The sequence below is a fragment of the Macaca thibetana genome, chromosome 4 (genome assembly GCF_024542745.1).
Source record: "Macaca thibetana thibetana isolate TM-01 chromosome 4, ASM2454274v1, whole genome shotgun sequence".
NCBI classification, from domain to species: domain Eukaryota; kingdom Metazoa; phylum Chordata; class Mammalia; order Primates; family Cercopithecidae; genus Macaca; species Macaca thibetana.
This window is the reverse complement of record NC_065581.1, coordinates 109363289-109380589: the sequence shown is the minus strand read 5'-3', so window position 1 is coordinate 109380589 and position 17301 is coordinate 109363289. Positions and strand designations below refer to the sequence as shown.

Here is a 17301-nt window from a genome sequence, read left to right as displayed (position 1 = left end):
TTTTATAACTGGCTTTTTTTCTCTTAGCACAATGTCTTCAAGGTTAAACTGTGTTATAGCATGTATCAGAATTTCCTTCTTTTTTTTTGAGAAGGAGTTTTGCTCTTGTTGCCCAGGCCAGAGTGCAATGGCATGATCTCGACTCGCTGCAACCTCCGCCTCCCAGGTTCAAGCGATTCTCCTGCCTCAGCCTCCTGAGTAGCTGGGATTACAGGAGCGCACCATCACGTCTGGCTAATTTTTGTATTTTTAGTAGAGATGGGGTTTCACCATGTTGGCTAGCCTGGTCTCGAACTCCTGACCTCAAGTGATCTGCCTGTCTTGGCCTCCCAAAGTGTTGGGATAACAGGCGTGAGCCACTGTGCTGGGCCTTGAATTTCCTTCATTTTTAAGGCTGAATATTCCATTGTACCACATTTTGTTTATCCATTCATCCATCAATGGACACTTGGGTTGCTGCCACCTTTTAACAACGGTGAGTAACACTGTTCTGAACATGCATGTCTAAGTCTCTGCTTTCAGTTCTTTTGGCTACATACACATACGTGAACTTGCTAGATCATACGGCAATTCTATGCTTAAGTTTTTGAGGAACGGCCAAATAGTTTCCCACAATCTTGTAAAAATCATTTTGTTGGTAGTATAATAATTCATTTGTCTCTATACCCGAATTTACTAAGCATTCTGGAATGTTTGCTTCCTAAGTTTTCTTTTTTCCAATTGGATGGGAATTAGTTTTAATTTAGACAATGCTCCAGGTTTTTGCCCCATTTTAAAAGTACCTCATAAACATATATTATTCCTTCTAACAGCTAATAATTCACAGGTTTTTTTTGTTTGTTTGTTTGTTTAGTGCTACCTCACAATTATCCCTTATCTAAAAAGTGCCCTATCCATGGGAGTGAGTACCCTCTAGCTAGACCTATGCCTTCCAATATGGTAGCCACTAGCCACATACTTAAACATGAGTCAATTAAAGTAAAATTAAATTGGAAATTACCTTCCTCAGCTGCCCTAGCCATATTTCAAGTGCACAATAGCCACACAAGGCTAGTGCTACTGAATTGGGCAGCACAGATTCAGAACATTTCCATGACCCCAGAAAGTTTCTTTTTTTTTTTTTTTTTTTTTTGAGACGGAGTCTCGCTCTGTCGCCCAGGCTGGAGTGCAGTGGCGCGATCTCGGCTCACTGCAAGCTCCGCCTCCCGGGTTCACGCCATTCTCCTGCCTCAGCCTCCAGAGTAGCTGGGACTACAGGCGCCCACAACCGCGCCCGGCTAATTTTTTGTATTTTTAGTAGAGACGGGGTTTCACCGTGGTCTCGATCTCCTGACCTTGTGATCCGCCCGCCTCGGCCTCCCAAAGTGCTGGGATTACAGGCTTGAGCCACCGCGCCCGGCTGAACATTTCCATGACCCCAGAAAGTTCTATGGTGACTACTGCTCTAGACTATTTTTGACTCGGACCTCTTGGCCATGGCTGAATTAATTTCTATAAGCTACTACCAAAAACTATTTAGTCCTTGGGGACAGTCTGATGATAACAACATTTACAGGAGAACACCAGAAACTTTAGATTATGAAATATCTCTTCCAATGATTGGAGTACTCCTGACCACGATTTCATATCAGTCTTTTCAGAACCAAATTAGTGGTCTTCAGTTTCTTGGTGATGGTCACCTAATCCAAGTGGGGTCAATGAAATTCCTTATTTCTTCCCTTGGGAATTTGGACCTGGCAAGGAAGAGGTCTTCATTCAGGTCCTCTAGTTGTCTAGAACTATAAAACCAAAAGTAATAGATTCCACTAGATAAAACGGAGAATTGGGTAAAGCAATAGAAAAATTAAACAGATAAGCAGAGATTACATTGCCTCTTAGGTTTTCTATTTTGGTTCAAGTCCCTCCCTTGGACTCAGCTACATATCTGACTTTTGAACCACATGAGAAAAACCTGTATTGTAATAATGAATTATTCTTTTATACTTAAACTAGCTCAAATTGGCTGGTTATACTGGCATTCAGAATCCTAACATACATACATACACACATACACAGACACACACACATCGGTATTGTTTTCACACTCTGTAAATATGTAGTTGTGTATAAATTTTGTATATAATCATTGCACTGGATCCCTGGGCTCCCCTCTAACCCTTATCTTGCTTTATCGCCTTCTCATATTAAGACTGTGTTTAGGCTGGGTGAGGTGGCTTACACCTGTAATCCCAGCACTTTGGGAGGCCGAGGAGGGTGAATCACCGGAGGTCAGGAGTTTCAGATCAGCCTGGCCAACATGGTGAAACCCTGTCTCTACTAAAAATACAAAAATTAGCCAGGCCTGATGTCAGTTGCCTGTAGTCCTAGCTACGCCGGAGGCTAAGGCAGGAGAATCGCTTGAACCCGGAAGACGGAGGTTACAGTGAGCCGAGATCGTGTAATTGCACTCCAGCCTGGGTGACAAGAGCAAAACTCTGTCTCAAAAAACCAAAACGACAACAAAAAACAAAACCAAAAAAAAAACGCTGGGCACGGCTGTAATCCCAGCACTTTGGGAGGCCAAAGCAGGGGGATCACAAGGTCAGGAGATCAAGACCATCCTGGCCAACATGGTGAAACCCTGTCTCTACTAAAAATACAAAAATTAGCTGGGTGTGGTGGCACAAGCCTGTAATCCCAGCTACTTGGGAGGCTGAGGCATGAGAATCGCTTGAACCCAGAAGGCGGAGGTTGCAGTGAGCCAAGATCGCGCCGCTGCACTCCAGCCTGGAGACAGAGAGAGACTCCGTCTCAAAAAAAAAAAAAAAAAAACCATTGTGTTTAGGTTGCTCTCTGGATCTTACCCCCCTGCTTCCCCTGATCAAACTATGCCCTCTGTTACCATCCTGAATGTGGAAGCTTTATTAAATCAAATTGTGAAGTATGTTAACCACTGATTTTATCCTTTAGCTTGTATTGCATTTTAATTTCTCAGGCCTAAGTAATTCCATCAACATTCATTTCATGTATGACCGAATAAATAATCCCTCGCAGGCCAAAGCAGCGCCTTTTTTTTTTCTTTCTTTTCTTTTTGTTTCTCTTTTTGAGACAGCTTCACTCTTGTTGCCCAGGCTGGAGTGCAGTCGCGCGATCTCGGCAGGCTGCAACCTCTGCCTCCCAGGTTCAAGCGAATCTCCTGCCTCAGCCTCCTGAGCTGAGACTACAGGCGCGTGCCACCACGCCTGGCTTTTTTTTTTTTTTTTTTGTATTTTTAGTACAGACGGGGTTTCACTGTTTTCCAGGCTGGTCTTGAACTCCTAACCTCGGGTGATCCACCCGCCTTGGCCTCCCAAAGTACTGGGATTACAGGCGAGAGCCACCACACCCGGCTTCAAAGCAGTGACTTTTGATAGTGAGAATCTGGCACGCACAGAACTGAGTGCAGTACTTTCTCAAGCCACAGAAAATGCTCCTTTAGGCGGAGTGATGAGGAGACCTCTTTCAGGAAGACTGAAGGAGGAGGAGTCAACTATGGAAAGGACAAAAGCAACAGCACCCTGTGGGAAGAGACACAATCGTCCTACCTAGGAAAACACTGCTTGTTGTCAAGTAACAGAAAGGCCAGTGTGGCAGGAGGAGAGCCAGGGAGCAAGGGAAGGAGGTGTGAGCTGCGGCAGGCTGGGCTGGGCCTTCAGGCCATGGTGAGAAGTTATGAGGATATCAGATGGGCAAAGGGACTTAAGTAAGGGAGTGACCTGATCTGATTTATCTAAGAAAAACATCCCTCGGCTACTGTCTAGAAATGTCAGGAAGACAAGCAAGGGACCAGTTAGGAGGCTACTGCAAGTGTCGGTAAAAGATCATGGCTAGGCCTGAAGATGGGAGGCGGTGGAGAAATCTGTGACAGAATTTGACATTTTGAAAGTAAAAATAAAAGCACTTAGTGAGTTATCCCTGTTAAATTCTCAGTAGCCAGCCCCTATACTAAAGCTGCCAATGAAGTAGAGTGAAGGCTCTGAAACCTCAAGAAGGGCCTTACTTTCTCAGTTTCACGGAGTTCTGGGCATAGCTCTTAGGAACTACCTGGATTCCTAAACTCTCCAAAAGTACGATTCTGCCCTCATGTTCCTCTCTCCGAGTGAATTTGGGAGTGATTGTTGAAAAATGACTTTCAACAAGAGGACAGCAGTGTTCAGGGTTCCACGATACATCCATGTCTTTTAACATCAATAAATATTTTTAAATTGGTACCTTATTTTGCGCTGCACGAGAGAGAAGGCTTTTGACTAGCAGCATCTCCTAGTCCATCTAAGAAATACTGTATTTACCGTTACTCCAAGTATCCTAGGGCAAAATTCCTTTAGAACAATTCATCTTCCGAAACAGACGGGTTCCCTTTTCACCTATTCAAGTGTTCTGCATTCTAGGGTCCCCTTCCCGCCTTGCAGACAAATGCACTCATTGTGCCACTCCAGTCCCTGGATCCTATGCAGCCAGCATTTCCTGCAAGGAGCGCCGCCTGCCCCAACCCGGATCCAACATTTTGGTTTCTAATGTTCCCTCCCTGTGCAATTAAAACGCTTGAGTTCAGTCACCAAATACGTGACCAGGAACTTTTTCTTGGCGGGGGCTGCGGATATTTAGGGCGACTGTCCAGTAAAGTTCTGAAAAGCAACGAAACCCTGCCGCTTGTGCAAAAGGACCAATCCACCGGGAAACAAGGGAAATGCGCACATTTCCTAAACTTGCCGCTTCTTGGGCACGTTTAGGTTCTTAGAGCCGCGCTTTGGAGCTGCCTCCTCCCGCGGTACAAACCCGCCGCGGTGTTGCCCGAGATGCCGCAGCGCTCGCTCCCGCGTCCGCTGGGCGCGGGGAGGGGGCGAGGCGCGGGCGGCCCAGGGGGGCAAGGCGAACGCAGCGGAGCCTAGCCGCGCCTCCGGGCGGCGACGCTCTGGCCCCAGCCCGCTCGATGGTTTCCGCGCGGCCGCCGGGGCTCGCACGGTCCAGTCGCCAGGGGGCGCGCTGGCCGGCGTCGCGGATCCCCGAGCTGCGCGGCCCGACTCGAGTCCGCCATATTGGATGCCGCAGCCGCTGCTGCCAGCGCTTCCTCCTCTGTCTTCGCCGAACGGGGCTGGTTCCTGCGGCCCGAGCGGCAGGGAGGTGAAACAGGAGCCCGTCGGAGGAAGGGGAAAAAGGGGGTGGAGAGTGTAGGGGACGGGGCTAGAGGGAGGGGGACCGAGACGGAGCGCGGCGGAGAAGAGAAGGCGCCGCGGCCCAGCCCCTCCCCCCCGTCCGCCGCCGACCCGCCCCGGCAGCGCCTCTGTTCCCTAGAACGGCGCTCCCCCCCGCCCTAGCGGCCATGCCGGGGCCGCGCTGCCGCTGAGGGAGCCCTTCCCCGCCAGCGCGTGCCCTTCCACTCCGCCCCGAGGTCGCAGCGGCCCGCTCTCCCGCCAGCGCCCCCTCCTCGCGGCCACGCAGCAGCCCGCGTCTCGCTCTCCCCACCCAGTGCAGTGGCCGCCGCCTCTTCCGCCGCCGGGCTCGGGGCCTCCGCAGCGACAACATGGAGGCCGTGAAGACCTTCAATAGCGAGGTTGGTATGGCAGCCCGGCTCCCCTGCTCCTGCCCGCACCGCCCCCACCCCGTGTCGAGGCCGGGGCCCGGAGGGTGGGCGCGGGCCTGCGGGTTTTTTAAGGGTGGGGTGAGCGGTGGCCTAGCAGTGCCCGTGGGGGAGGGGTGTTTCTCCTCTGGGTGCCCCTCCCCCGGGTCCGGGAGGAGGGTTGGGGGAGGGCCGCCCTGGGACGGAGGGAGGTTCTGGCGTCTCCGGCGCCCTATGGAATGGCTGCGGGCTTGGAGGGAAAGACCCGGTTGGGCCCTCCCCCGGAGACTCCCGACAGGTCCCTCGAGGTCAGTTCCTCCGAGGCCTGGCCCGCCCACCTCCTTCCTGGGCCTTTGAGGATTTAAGTGGACGCTGGACATCACTCTCCAGACCTTCCCGGGTCCTCATTGAGGCTGACACCGATTGGGGGCGGTGGGGGAAATGAACCTACGGGGTGTTGATCTGTGGTCACGTTACACGTAGTGTTTATAATTGAGACATTGTTGACTAGGTAACCTGCCAGCTAGGGACTTGAGCTAATTGGATGATTTGTAGACAGGCAAAGGTTATTCTGCGGTATCTTCTATTTTTACTCCCTCCTCTTCTAATCCATCACGACATAAAGACAAATGGTAGGGAGAGATCTGTGCATCGAGAGATGGAAGATTCTGGGGGAAACATTTCTCGCTGGCTCATTCACGTGTCAAACGAGATTTTAAAAAGCATATTCCAGTTTTCACAGTGTAGTTGAGTTTACTAGTCTGGAAGAAGACAGGTTTTGGTAAGATGTATTCAGTTTCTTTTTAAACTCTGACTTCAATATGCCTTAATGTAAACATTAAACATAGCAAGTACACATCTGCACAGTCAGCATTAGTACCCCTACCCGTAAGCCTTAGAAAGTGTAATTATGGCCGGGAACAGTGGCTCACGGCTGTAATCCCAGCACTTTGGGAGGCCGAGGCAGGCCAGTCACAAGGTCAGGAGTTCAAGACCAGCCTGGCTAACATGGTGAAACCCTGTCTCTACTAAAAACAAAAAATTAGCTGGGCGTAGTGGCGGGCGCCTGTAATCCCAGTTACTTAGGAGGCTGAGGCAGGAGAATCGCTTGAACCTGGGAGGCGGAGGTTGCAGTGAGCCCAGATCGGCGCCACTGCAATCCAGCCCGGTGACAGAGTGAGACTCTGTCTACAAAGCAAAAAAAAAAAAAAGAAAAGAAAAAATGTAATTATGCTGCTAACTAAATTAGCATAAATTTTACGAACTCTTGAAATGTTAATACTTTATTAAATACTATGATTGTTAAAGAGTATCTGTAATATTTACGTCTTAAAATACTAGGCTTTTTGTTGTGGCGGCCCATATAGGACAGTACTTTTAAATGTCGTTGCATAATTTTATGTTGTTTCAATTTCTTTAAAAAGAAAAACAGTATTTGGAAATCTTAGCAGAGAGGCTAAACGGTAGATAATATTTGGGCTATTTTAGAAAACGGTGATATATAACTTTTTTTAGAAAGCATTTTCTTTTTTAATACTACATTTTTTATTTTTAATATTGATAAATTAGAGCAATACACTTGGGAATCTTCTTTTTTTTTTTTTTTTGAGGTGGAGTCTCGCTCTTGTTACCCACGCTAGAGTGGCACCATCTCAGCTCACTGTAGCCTCCACCTCCCAGTTTCAAGCGATTCTCCTGCCTCAGCCTCCCGAGTAGCTGCGATTACAGGCGTGCATCACCACGCTCGACTAATTTTTGTATTTTTGGTAGAGACAGGGTTTCACCATATTGGCCAGGCTGTCCTCAAATTCCTGACCTCAAGTGATCGGCCCGCCTCGTCCTCCCCAAGTGCTGGGATTATGGGCGTGAGCCACCGTGCCTGGAGTTTCAGTTTTTTCATAGCTATCTTTCTTTTTTTGAGAAGGAGTCTCATTCTGTCACCCAGGCTGGAGTGCACTGGTGTGATCTTGGCTCACCGCAGCATTTGCCTCCCGGGCCCAAGGGGTCCTCCTCTCACCTCAGCCCCCCAAGTAGCTGAGATTACAGGCCAGAGCCACCACGCCCACCGATTTTATTTTTTATAGAGAGGAGGACTTGTTATGTTGCCCAGGATGGTCTTGAACTCCTGGGCCCAAGCGATCCTTTCACCTTGGCTTCCCAAAGTGCTGGGATGACAGATGTGAGCCACCACGCCTGGGGTGTTACTATTTTATTTTTTTGTTGCCATCATTGGATTTAATTCCTCCCGCCACCCCCCTCCCCCAAACACTTTGATGGGTGTCTGTCTTTGCGGGGGTTCCTAATAATGTGGTCCTCCCCTTCAAAGGGCCATCCAAGACATTTTTTTTTTTGAGACGGAGTTTTGCTCTTGTTGCCCAGGCTAGAGTGCAATGGTGAGATCTTGGCCCCTGAAGCCTCCACCTCCTGGGTTCAAGCGATTCTCCTGCTTCAGCCTCCGGAGTAGCTGGGATTACAGGCGCCCGCCGCCATGCCCAGCCAATTTTTTGTGTTTTTAGTAGAGATGAGGTTTCATCTTGTTGGCCAGGCCGGTCTTGAACTCCTGACCTCAGGTCATGTACCCGCCTCGGCCTCCCAAAGTGCTGGGATTACAGGCATGAGCCACAGTGCCCGGCCCATCCATGACGTTTTAAACAGTAGCTCCCAAATATTAGATGTGAACAAGTGTTTAGTGCACTGTGGTTGGTCACAGTAGGGAAGAAATGTTAATGCCAGTTTTTTGTTTTAATATTAATTAAGGATAAGAAGGCCTAACATTTACATGTTTAGATAGGTGTTTCACCTGTTTTCTCATTTTACAGGAACTTGAGGTTTGTGGTAGTCCCGTTTTAGTGTATGTAGCACTCTCCCCTTTCCCTTTATGGATTTCAAAGAACTTAAGTCTTGTAACTTCCTTATTTATTTATATGGTCTAGTTTCACCATGTTTCAAAGTGGGGTTAGCTTAAAAATAGCAGTACGGAGTCAGAGAGTTGAGGAAGGGAAATATATTTGAAGAAGATTCAGAAAAATACTTTTTTTTTTTTTGTTTAAACACAAACACAATACATAATACTGTTTTTTATTTTGAATGCAGTTTCTGTGAATGTTGTAATATTTGCTAATGTGTAGTAAACATTTTGTTATTGCAAATAAGCATATGCTGAGAAGTAGTTCAATAATGATTGTTTTCCATTAAATTATGTGTTACAAATTACAAAAATTAAAAAGGAATTCTAGTTAACAGGATTAGGAGAAAAGGATGTTTTCGATGCTTATAGTCAATTTGGCTTTTAAAGGTGTTTATCTTTGGGCTTAATCCACCACAACTTTCTCTGCTAAATTTAAAGGTATCTTTGAAACATTGAATTATTCCATTTGCTTTGTAAGGAATCAAAATTTAGCTCTTAAGAATAATCAGGAATGTTTGTCAATAAGATATTTTGATAGTTCACCTTAAAATATTTAAAATAGGCTGGGCTCCATGGGTCATGCCTGTAATCCCAGCACTTTGGGAGGCCAAGGCGGGCAGATGACTTGAGCTCAGGAGTTCCACACTAGCCTGGCCAGCATGGCGAAACCCCTATCTCTACAAAACAACAACAACACAAATTAGCTGGTCATGGTGGCACATGCCTGTAGTCCCAACTTGGGTGAAGGGGTGTAAAGGAGGGGGCAGGTGCTGAGGTGGGAGGATCTCATGAGCCAGGAACGTGGAGGCTGCACTGAGCTACACCACCACACTACACTCTGGCCCAGGCAACAGTGCAACCCTGAATCAAAAATACTGAGACAGGTACTTGCTGTCGGCAGGTCACCACGCCGGGCTAATTGTTTGTTTTGTTTTGTTTTGTTTTGTTTGTAGAGACAGGATTTCGCCATGTTGCCCCGGCTGGTCTTGAACTCCTGAGCTCAGGTGGTCTGCCCACCTCCCCTCCCAAAGTGCTGGGATTACAGGCCTAAGCCATGGTGCTTGCCCCAAATTAAATGTTTAAAATATGAAATACTTACCTTTTATGGCTTGCTAAGGCTCAGGTTTTTCCAGACTGAATTTTATCACCCCCATGTTTTAATTTTGTGGAGATCATTGGTTTGAAAACAGGAAGATGCCAGAGACTTTAGGAATATAGATTTTTGTGAGTTGTGGGTGTGTGTCTGTAGTCCTAGCTACTTGGAAGGCTGAGGTGGGAGGATCTGTTGAGCTCAGGAGTTCGAGGCTGCAGAGTGCAATTACTGCACCTGTGAATAGCCACTGCACTCTAGCCTGGGCAACAGTGTGAGACTTTGCTCCAAAAAAAAAAAAAAAGAAAAAGAAAACCCTGATAATATAGATTTTTAATCTGCAAACTGTGGATGAGTTTCAGCTATGAAAATCCCAGACTTTATGCAAGGCATGTATGAGTTGTTTTTGTCATGTCTACCCACCCTACCATAATTTCTCAAAGAAATTGACCTTTCACTTCTGTGTTAAAAATTAGTGTGTCAGAAGATCCTTTAATTGTGCAGGAATTATATGGTAAATTTCTTTTTTTTTTTTTTTTTTTTTTTTTGAGACGGAGTCTCACTCTGTCCCCCTTGCTGGAGTGCAGTGGCCGGATCTCAGCTCACTGCAAGCTCCGCCTCCCGGGTTCAGGCCATTCTCCTGCCTCAGCCTCCCGAGTAGCTGGGACTACAGGCGCCCGCCACCTCGCCCGGCTAGTTTTTTTGTATTTTTTTAGTAGAGACGGGGTTTCACTGTGTTAGACAGGATGGTCTCGATCTCTTGACCTTGTGATCCACCCGTCTCGGCCTCCCAAAGTGCTGGGATTACAGGCTTGAGCCACCGCGCCCGGCCAAGGTAAATTTCTCTTATCACAAGTTAAATGATATTTAGGCTCAAGAATTTATTTTTTTTAAGTGCCCCCTGTGCTAATTTTGTGGGAAAAAAATAATTTCTATTTAAACATCATCCCTGTGATGAAAGTTTAATCCCATGACCACTACTTTCAATTCTTTTTTTTTTTTTGAGACAGAGTCTTGCTCTGTCGCCCAGGCTGGAGCGCAGTGGCCAGATCTCGGCTCACTGCAAGCTCCGCCTCCCGGGTTTACGCCATTCTCCTGCCTCAGCCTCCCGAGTAGCTGGGACTACAGGCGCCCGCCACCTCGCCCGGCTAGTTTTTTGTATTTTTTAGTAGAGACGGGGTTTCACTGTGTTAGCCAGGATGGTCTCGATCTCCTGACCTCGTGATCTGCCCGTCTCGGCCTCCCAAAGTGCTGGGATTACAGGCTTGAGCCACCGCGCCCGGCCTACTTTCAATTCTGAAATGATGAAAGACTGAAGTTCAGGTTAGAATACAGGCTTTCCTCAGAGTCAGTGGGTGAGCAGTTAACCGTAAGAGAATTACCAGAGCAAGCTATTGCAGTTGCTGCTGCTCTAAGATGGTGGCACTTGTAATGATTTAGCATTTCTTCCTAGTGAAAAGGGTCGCAGATTGAACTGCCTAAATCTGTGGATTACTTTGGGACTGCATTGATTGCTGGAATGCAGCAGTTTTATGTGAGCTGCATTATCTATACTCAGTATTTAAGAATGATCACTGTTTGGAGGTCATTCTGGTAGGATCTTGTTCTATTTTTTTGTTTCCTTTTTTGTTTCTTTGAAAAGGGGTCGTGAGACAGTGGCAAGTGCACGACCCATTCTTTACTTTAGTTCGAGAGGGCATTTTAAAACATAGCAGATTGTTGTTGTTGTTTAAGACTGAGTCTCTCTTGCCCAGGCTAGAGAGTGCAAGGACAGGATCATAGCTTACTGTAACCTTGAACTCCTGGGCTCAAGTGATCTTCCTGCTTCAGCCTCCTAAGTAACCAGGACTACAGGCATGCGCCACTATGCACACCTAATTTTTAAATTTTTTGTAGGGATGGGTGGGGGGTGTCAATATGTTGTCCAGGCTGTTCTTGAACTCCCGGCCTTTAATGATCCTGCTGCGTTGACCTCCCAAAGTACTGGGATTACAGGGGTGGGCCACTGTCCTGGCCAGATTCTTTTAAATTTTAAGTACTTCAAACAAACAAACACAGTCCCTTTACCATTAATCACACCTCAAAAAAGTTAACAGTTAATGTTTAACATAATGAAATACCAGTCAGTGATCTTTTTTTTTTAGGTCCTTTGTATTGCTAGTGTATTACAATGTAGCCTTTCCCCCATGATCTATTTCTCTTGCTGCTCTGAATAGGCTAAGTGGGAAGATGTAGGACCAGATATGTAGGTTTGAGATATGTCAGAAGAGTAATTTCAGTTTAATTTCTGGATTTACCTTAGTTCATAAATTTAGAGGATTCTGTTACCTTTAATTGTCTTTAGGATACCTAAATTCTTAGTATTTTTTGTCTTTGGGATCCTTTCGGATAGATTAATCTTTAAACTATTCCAGGATGCAGGCTTTCCAGAATCAATTTAATATCCACTACATTTTTCTGTTCTATAAAGTGAACTTCCATCTCCGTTTTATTTTACTTCCAATTTTGTATTCAGTGTGGGTATTTTGTCTAACTACAGGACTTCTTGTAATTTCACCAACATCTGGTAGTAGACATGGGTTAGAAGAGAAAAGTAGAAAAGGTAGAGGGCATAATACAAACGTGAAATTTGTTTTTAGTTTGTATATTTTTCCTTTGTCGACAGTTCGGGATAGGGAATTTATGGGAAGCAGCTATAAAACACTGCGTTTGTCTTTTATTTTCATCTACCAGGGAATCTGTCTCTGCTTTTCCTTTCCTATTATCATTTTCTAGTGGGAGTTCTGGTTAATTCTGTCAGTCAGGCTGTATTTTTTTCTTTTTACCTTGTGAAAGTCCTTTAAAGATGTAGCATACTTAGTGTTATAAAGGAAGGAAATCTTTCACTAACCCCTTTCTGCTCATATGAGAACCCAAGATCTAAATATCTTGGGAACTATTGATATTTTGGGCTGGATAATTGTTTGCTTGGGGAGCAGTCTTATGCATTCCAGGATGTTTACAGCATCCCTGGCTTCTATGCATTGGATACCACTAGCACCCTCCACAATTACGACAGCCAAAAATGTTTCCAGACGTTGCTAAATGTTTCTTGCGGGGCATGGTTACCCTGGTTCAGAATGACTGATTTAGGTCTCCTGTTAAACTGTCTTAAAACACTGTGCTTTTTCTTCCAGTGATCATAGCAATTTTAAGTAATTTTAGTAGTCTTTACCACTAGACGATAAGCTCTATGAGGACAGTGACTGTATTTCCTTTGTTTCATGTCCTTGGTTCATAGCACGGTATCCTAATACACAGTATATATGTAAAGTAAAGATTTTTTTTTTTTGAGACTGGGCCTTGCTCTGTCATCCAGTTTCGAGAGCAGTGGTGCCATCAGGGCTCACTGCAACCTCTGCCTCTCTGCCTCAAGCATTTCTCCCACCTCAGCCTCCTGAGTAGCTGGGACCACAGGCATTCACCTCCATGCCTGGGTAATTTTTGTGTTTTGAATAGAGATGGGGTCTTGCCATGTTGCCCAGGCTGGTAGGCGGGTATAGAACTGGTCTCAAGAGATCCACCCACCTTGACCTCTCAAAGTGCTGGAATTACAGGTGTGTGCCACCGTGCCCGGCCGCTAAGTAAAGATTTCTTGAATGAATGGATGCAATCCTAGGTAGCTAAATGACCTTGGCTACGGTAGTTAACATTTCTGAACATCTGGTTATTACTTTGGGGAGGAGAATTGGGGAGGGGAGTAGTCCATTGAAGATTCCAGTTAGTTTAGATCCATTGTGAGTTTTATGTTGTCTAGTAATTATGTTATTTTCATGTCTGATTTTGCTCTGTTTTTCTGTTTGAAATGACATATAGAAGTTTGTTTCTTACATTAAAAATAGAATACAAGGATAATTGAAACTGATAACGGTTTTGAGAGACGGCATGATTTGAGAGTGTTAAATACACATCATTAAATATAAAAAAATTTTGGGCACGATGGAAATGCATGTTTCATGGAGTTCAGTTATTTCATTCTAGACTAGCATGGAGTTTGTTACAGTAATTTTGATTAACATTTAGGGGACTTTATAGCCCCAGTGTCCTAAAGAGTCATATTCTGTGATCATTTGCTTGCTGTTTTTTTGAGACGGAGTCTCGCTTCTTCGCCCAGGCTGGAGTGCAGAGGCGTAATCTCGGTTCACTGCAACCTCCGCCTCCTGGGTTCAAGCAATTCTCCTGCCTTAGCCTCCCCACTAGCTGGAATTACAGGCATGTGCCACCACACCCGGCTAATTTTTGTATTTTTAGTAGAGCCGGGGTTTCACCATGTTGACCAGGCTGATCTCGAACTCCTGACCTCAAGTGATCCACCCGCCTCGGCGAACCAAAGTGCTGGGATTACAGGTGTGAGCCACCGCGCCTGGCCCGTTTGCTTCTTTTTCAGAAGGGGTATAGGTGGCTTAGAATTAGTGATAATATTACTACTTGTATGTACAATTTCAGATACCTGTTTCTAAGGCCAGTTATGCTGTTTTGGACAACTTCTAACTCATATGGTGTGAAAGAATGTAATCAACCTTGACCTTGAACACTGGCTGAGCTCCTGAACTTTTAAGTGAGCTCATTTTGTCTGGTTTTGTTTTCTCAACATCTTTCTCTACTCCTCTCTCTCAGGATTGTGCCTCTACTCCTGCTTGTACAGACTGCTTTTCCAGCAGCATGGACACAAGAAGCATAGTAAGATGATGATAACCCACATAAGGCAGGCCCTTTGGAATATGTTAGGTTTCAATTGGTAGTGGAATAGTATATTTGATTATATGGTTAGTACTTGGGAAGCAGAATGAAGTTTGTCACTTAGAATAGATTGGTAGTCTTAAAAGAGAGCGTCTAGGGAATAAGTTGAATTGCTTCACAAAAAATAGGTTAATTGGAGAAAAAAGTTTTATGCTCAATAGTGAGCATAAGTCATGTGTAAACTTTTGTTGTGTTTACTTGTATTCTGCTCCATGTGATTTTACAAAAGAAATAGAACTATTTGAGTGAATTGCAGACCTCTTAATTTAGTAATGTACCTCTTAAAGAATTTCTTTGAACTATAAAATGACAGATTATTGACGTATATGCTATAGGAATAAACAAAGACTAAATCGAAATTTTGATTTTCTAATTATAGAGGCAGCAGATTGTGGTAGAGGTACTATTGGTTATGAGAAATAAATGCTGATGAGAACTGTTTTTATAGCTTGTGATTTCTTACCTAAATGGATTCTGTCTCATATTTGATGGTAAACATGATGCATTTGCTGCTTCTGATTTTGATTATATGCATTTGTTTCGTCTTTCTAATTTTGTTTTATAAGAGTTTCTGATACAGCCATCCTTTAAACTTAAGGAATGCTATGTAAATGTATTAAAATACCTACTATAGGTCAGGAAAAATCTCAGGAACTTTGACATTTATTTATTTAGTCAGAATGGGGACTAGGTTGCTCATGTTCTCTAAAGACAGTTTTGACTATTAAGTTGATGTATGCCAAATTTGTTTTTAAAATAATTCTGCAACTTAATGTAATTTATATTGATTGACTTGAAAGACCTAGGATTTCATTCTTTAATTTGTTTATGCATGTAACTAATATTTAATGAACATGTATTGTGGCCTAGGGATTTTTTTTCCATCTCCTGGGTTATAGTGGCAAACCAGACAAGCAGAAATCATGCCCTTTTGGAGCCTGTGTTGTTGTGATCCTTTTCCTTTTGTCTTGTTACCAGTTTGTGTATTGAACTTGCTGCAGAGCTGGAGAGGCTGTGCAGGCACTACTGACTCCAGCATTGCTTCTTTGCTAAGGACTATGTTGGTTGCAGCCTGATCTGTTCTTAGCATTTTCCTCTTAGAGTCCAGATTGCCTGTCCACTGCTCAGAATAGAGACTGAGCAGGTAGACTTAGTTAAATGATTTTTCAAACAATGGGAAAATATGACTAGTTACATTAAGTTTTATACAAAATTGTCTGTTATATATGTTTTAAAATCTCCATTTGATATTTTGGAATCTTAACTATTTCTTATACAGATTTAAGGATGTTTTGTCAGCGAGAATCATTAGTCTCCACATGCATATGATTTTAAAAAGCAACTATTGTTAAGTGGAGACCAAAGCCTTATGAATTTAGAAGAACAAACTAATAAGTATTTTCATTTTTAAAGCAAACGTTTAAGTATCTGAGAAAATTGATATCCCTTTTATAAATATTTTCTGAATTTGATGTGATTCCTCAGGGTTCATTTGAGTAGCTTATCAAAGAAAGAATACTTTGCCATGTACTTTAGTGTGTAGAACTTGGGAAATAATATAACGATTTCTATACAGTGATCACTGTCTCAGAGGTTGACCAAGTCCTAGTTAATGGCTTTCTTTGATGTAGCAATGTTTTTGATACCATAAAGTTTTATGGTCAAGAAAAAATAAGCATAAGTGTTTGAATTTGTTGAAATATTTTAAATATATGAGTAAAATCCTCTGGAGTAAAAAAAAAAAAAAATTTTAATCTTTTTTGCCCTTTGAGTTTTGAATAAGTAATTTTGTTTTTTACAAATCAAAACATGATGTAGCAAATGTCTAGTTTCTGTAACAACTGCTCACTATGATGACAAAAATCTGTCTTACATATTTATGAAGTACTTTTAATTTGCCAAACATTTGTTAGAAGTTACCACTTTGCTGGGCACAGTGGCTCATGCCTGTAATCCCAGCAGTTTGGGAGGCCAAGGTGGGTAGATTACGAGGTCAGGAGTTTGAGACCAGCCTGGCCAACATGTTGAAACCCCGTCTCTACTAAAAATGTAAAAATTAGCCAGGTGTGGTGGTGTGCACCTGTAATCCCAGCTAGTCAGGAGGCTGAGGCAGGAGAATTTCTTGAACCAGGGAGGGAGAGGTTGCAGTGAGCTGAGATCACGTCACTGCACTCCAGCCTGGGCGACAGAGCAAGACTCTGGCTGGGTGGGGGCTGGGGGAGGGAAGTAAACCACTTTTTCAAAACATCTCATGTACACAAGTATGTGTGCCTACTGTATACTTACAAAAATTAAAAAGAAAAAAAGGTAGATATTAGAAAAAAGTGATCCACTTTATAATATGCAGTGTTTTATACTCTGCGCTCTTTTATGCAGCCATTATCATGTTTCCGTGGATCTTTAGTTTAACTCTGTGATAATGGTTAGATAGGGGTTATCCCATTTTACAGATAAGGAAACTGAGGCCGAACAGTTGTGATTTTTCCAAGGAAATGCAATTCTGTAAGCATTAGAGCAGGGATTAGAAGGACCTAGTTCTCAATCCTTGGTGCTAGATGTAAAGGAGAACCATCATTCAATTTTTCATAGGTTTTTTTGGTTGGTGGTTTTGTTTTTACTGGTGTAATGTCCAAATACAAATTTATTTTCTCATTTTTAATTTTTATGACTTCACATTCATAGAAAAATAGTAAGAATGATGAAGAAGTTTTGTGTATACTTCATCCAGATTTCTCTACCTCCTGTAGCCATATTTGCTTTTTCTCTCTCTTCACATGCAAATGAAAATATTTCTTTTCTGAACATTTTGAGAGTAAATTCCAATTCATGGTACCCCTTACCTCTAAATAACTCTGTGTATATTTTAAAAACAAGCACATTTTATTTAACTGTAGTACAATGATCAAAATCAAGAAATTAACTTTGATACAGTACTGTTGTCTGTAGATC

The 17301-nt window shown here is 43.9% G+C and overlaps 1 protein-coding gene across 11 annotated transcripts in view; it reads left to right on the top strand.

The window, feature by feature from the left end:
• Positions 1-5013: 5013 nt before the first annotated feature.
• The window catches only part of SCAF8 (SR-related CTD associated factor 8), a 227983-nt gene continuing 215695 nt past the window's right edge, over positions 5014-17301 (top strand). For 8 of the 11 annotated variants that reach the window (XR_007724857.1, XR_007724859.1, XR_007724858.1 and 5 more), the window contains exons 1-3: positions 5044-5139; positions 5486-5569; positions 14230-14292. Coding sequence is in view for 6 of the 11 variants with exons in the window: in XM_050786783.1 (XP_050642740.1) it covers positions 5059-5139; positions 5486-5569; positions 14230-14292 (228 nt within the window). In the remaining 5 variants the exon portion in view is untranslated. Of the gene's footprint in view, positions 5187-5433; positions 5570-14229; positions 14293-17301 lie in introns of all 11 variants that reach the window. The other 3 variants (XM_050786785.1, XM_050786787.1, XM_050786788.1) reach the window with 3 other exon arrangements.